This window comes from Neopelma chrysocephalum, unplaced genomic scaffold, assembly GCF_003984885.1.
Source record: "Neopelma chrysocephalum unplaced genomic scaffold, ASM398488v2 Primary Assembly neopelma1_95697, whole genome shotgun sequence".
In the NCBI taxonomy this organism is placed as follows: domain Eukaryota; kingdom Metazoa; phylum Chordata; class Aves; order Passeriformes; family Pipridae; genus Neopelma; species Neopelma chrysocephalum.
Window position 1 is genome coordinate 1 of NW_020924361.1, and position 3021 is coordinate 3021.

Here is a 3021-nt window from a genome sequence, read left to right on the forward strand (position 1 = left end):
CATGACCACACCTACACAATGACCACACCCACACAATGGCCAGACCTACACAATGGCCATGCCCACACCATGGCCATGCCTACACAATGACCACACCCACACAATGACCATGCTCACACCACTACCAGTCCCACCATAACCACGCCAACACCTGACCATGCCCACCATGCCCAGCTCCATCATGGCCTCACGACCACAGCCCTGCCCACCCACCCCAATGACGTAGCGGTGGATCCCGCGCTCCTCAGCCGCGTCCAGGGCCTTTGGGTCATGGTCGGTGGCATCGCCATCAGTGATCATCACCAGGACTCGCCGTGCCCCCGGCCGTGCCCCTGCCTCCTCTGAGAACAGCTCCTTCCTGCAGCCACGGGGCACTGATGGGACTGCAGCGGGGAGCACCGGGCGGGTGGGGGGCACAGGGGCTGGTTCTGGGGGGCAGGGGCACTGGGGGGGGGGGTGAGGGGCTAGGGGATAGTGGGGCCTGGGGGTAATTGGGGATTTTGGGGTGTGGTGGGGGCTGGGGGTAATTGGGGGCTAGGGGCACAGTGGGGGGTGCAGGGAGGGCTGGGGGGGTCATTATGGGTTTGGGGGCTGGGGGTGGCAGTAGGGTGCTGTGGTGTGGTTATGGGGCAGATTCAGAGGACGGGGGGGTGCTGAGGGTGTTGGAAGGCAGCTCTGGGCAGCAGTGGGGGGCTGAGGGCACTCGGTGCACAGCTGGGGGGCACTGGGGCTCAGTAGGTGGCACTGGGGGGGCAGCAGGGGGGCAACAGTGGAGCAGTAGTGAGGCAGAGGAGGGGCAGTGGGGGGACAGCAGGGGGACAATGGGGTGCTGGGTGGTGGGGAGCAGCCAAGGGACAGCAGTGGGGCACAGGCGGGTGCTGGAGGGTGGCAGTGGGGTGTAGGGGTGCACAGGGGCAGCAGTCAGTGGGGTGCAGTGGGGTGGGGCAGAAGTAGGGCAAAGGGGGATTGGGAAGTGGCAGTGGGGTGCAATGGGGATCAGGGTGGTTCTGAGGGCCAGCAGTGGGGGTACTGCCTGGCTGTGGGGGTGGCTGTGGGGCACAGAGATGGCATTAGGAGAGCAGTGCTGCAGGGTGTGAGAGGGAGCGGAGGATGGTGTGGGGCATAAGGGGTGGCCAGGACAGTGGGGGACAGTGGAGGGCAGCGGGGGGCAGTGGGGCAGCTGTGGGGCAGGGCATGTCTCACGCGACGAAGCCGATGGCAGCGAAGGTGTCGGTGAGGCCCCCGCGCTGTTCCAGCCCCTGCAGCAGCTCCCGGGGCCGTGGCCGGGCCGCGAATTCCTTCAGCGTAAACACGGTCTGGACCCTGTCCGAGAACTGCACCGCCCCGAACTGCCCACAGGGGCTGCTCTCAGTGTCCAGCCTGCCGTGGGCCCAGAGCCCCCCATAGTCCCCCGGTGCCCCCGGTGCCCCCACAGTGCCCCCAGGGACCCCATCCCCACAGTACCCCCTGTAGCTCCCATCCCCAGAGTGCCCTCGATTGCCCCCATCCCCCACACTGCCCCTTATAGCCTCCCTCACCACAGTGCCCCCTATAGTCCCCTCCCACAATTCCTCTATCCCCCCATCCCCCCGTAGTGCCCCCTGTAGCCCCCATCCCCACGGTGCCACCATAGCCTCCACTTCCATCCCCCACAGTGCCCTCTATGGCCCCCATGCCCCACAGTGCCTCCATAGTCCCCATAGTCCCCCCCTATAGATCACATCCCCCCCCATTGCCCCCTATGGCCCCCATCCCCTATACTGGCCCCTGTAGGCCCCATACCCCGCCATTTCTGCCTGCACATCACCCCACTGAACTCCCACCCACACTCCACGCCCACCCGGGGCGTACATGGATCGAGGTGTTCTGCAGCTTCTCCATCACGTCCACCATGAAGTCCCGGATGGCCTTGAACTGGGAGGTGCTCATGCTGCTGGAGTCATCGAACAGGAACACCAGGTCCACCGGGCCCCGCTGGCAGCCTGGGGTCAGAGGGGGCCACTGGGGGGTCAGCACCAGGGTAGGGGGGGCACAGGGAATGGCTCAGTGGCCCCATGGGTCAGCCAGGGTCACTGTGGGTCCATGATGGCCTCCATGGGTCAACCATGGTCCCTATGGGTCAGCCCTGGGTCAACCACAGGTCAACCACCAGGGTCAAGCACCATGGCCAGCATGGGTCAGCCATGAGGTGACCCTGTTCTCCATGGAGTGGGGGACCATCTCTGGGGCAGGCTCCTCACCCTGGTATCCAGGCATCAGCTCCTGTCGTGTTCTCAGCTGGGGGTCCAGCAGGACACAGACCCCGTTCGTGTAGACATTGCGATCGCAGACGTGGGTCAAGCCGGGGCCACAGGCCTGGGGAGGGGGAAGAAAGAGGCAGGGGGTGGAGCTGAGGGGAAGGGGGTGGGGTCGGCCCCCCTTCCCCAGGATGGGGAAACTGTTGGACTCACGATTGTGATATCACCATCCCGGGCCAAGGCCATTCCTATGTGGGTCCGGGTGCTGTTCCCTGGGGATGGGGTTTAATCCTAATCCTGTCCCAATCCCATCCTAATCCAGTCTCGATCCTGCCCTAATCCTACCCCTCCCCCATTTTAAATGACACCCCATCCCCACCCCATCCCAACCCCACCACCTATTATAATCTCATCCTCATTACACCCTAATCCTGTCCCCACTCCAAACCCACCCCTAAAACCACCCTACCCACACCCCCACCCACACCCTAATCCCACCCTAATCCCACCTCAGTACCACCTCACTCCCACTCAAAACCCATCTCCAAATCCCTTCCACCCCCAACCCTAATCCAATCCCTAATCCCATACCAATCTCACCATAATCTCACCCCACTCTAACCCCACCCACTCCCAGTTCTCCCCAACCCACCCCCACCCCACTCCCATCCTAATCTCACCCAAATTGCCCCTAATTCCACTCCAACCCTACCTGTAATCCCAGCCCATCCGCACCTCTAATTTCACCCCACACCCACCCATAATCGCACCCCAGTCCCTCCTA

At 63.6% G+C, this 3021-nt stretch overlaps 1 protein-coding gene across 1 annotated transcript; it reads right to left on the reverse strand.

Moving 5' to 3' along the window:
• Positions 1-156: 156 nt before the first annotated feature.
• LOC113980939 (integrin alpha-L-like) lies at positions 157-2564 on the reverse strand (the record flags this gene model as incomplete). Its single annotated transcript, XM_027708161.1, has 5 exons — positions 2451-2564; positions 2241-2355; positions 1852-1982; positions 1204-1349; positions 157-358 (listed from the first exon to the last, which is right to left on the reverse strand). Coding segments are annotated over exons 1-5 (627 nt in total), but the record flags the coding sequence as incomplete, so codon positions are not given.
• Positions 2565-3021: the final 457 nt, after the last annotated feature.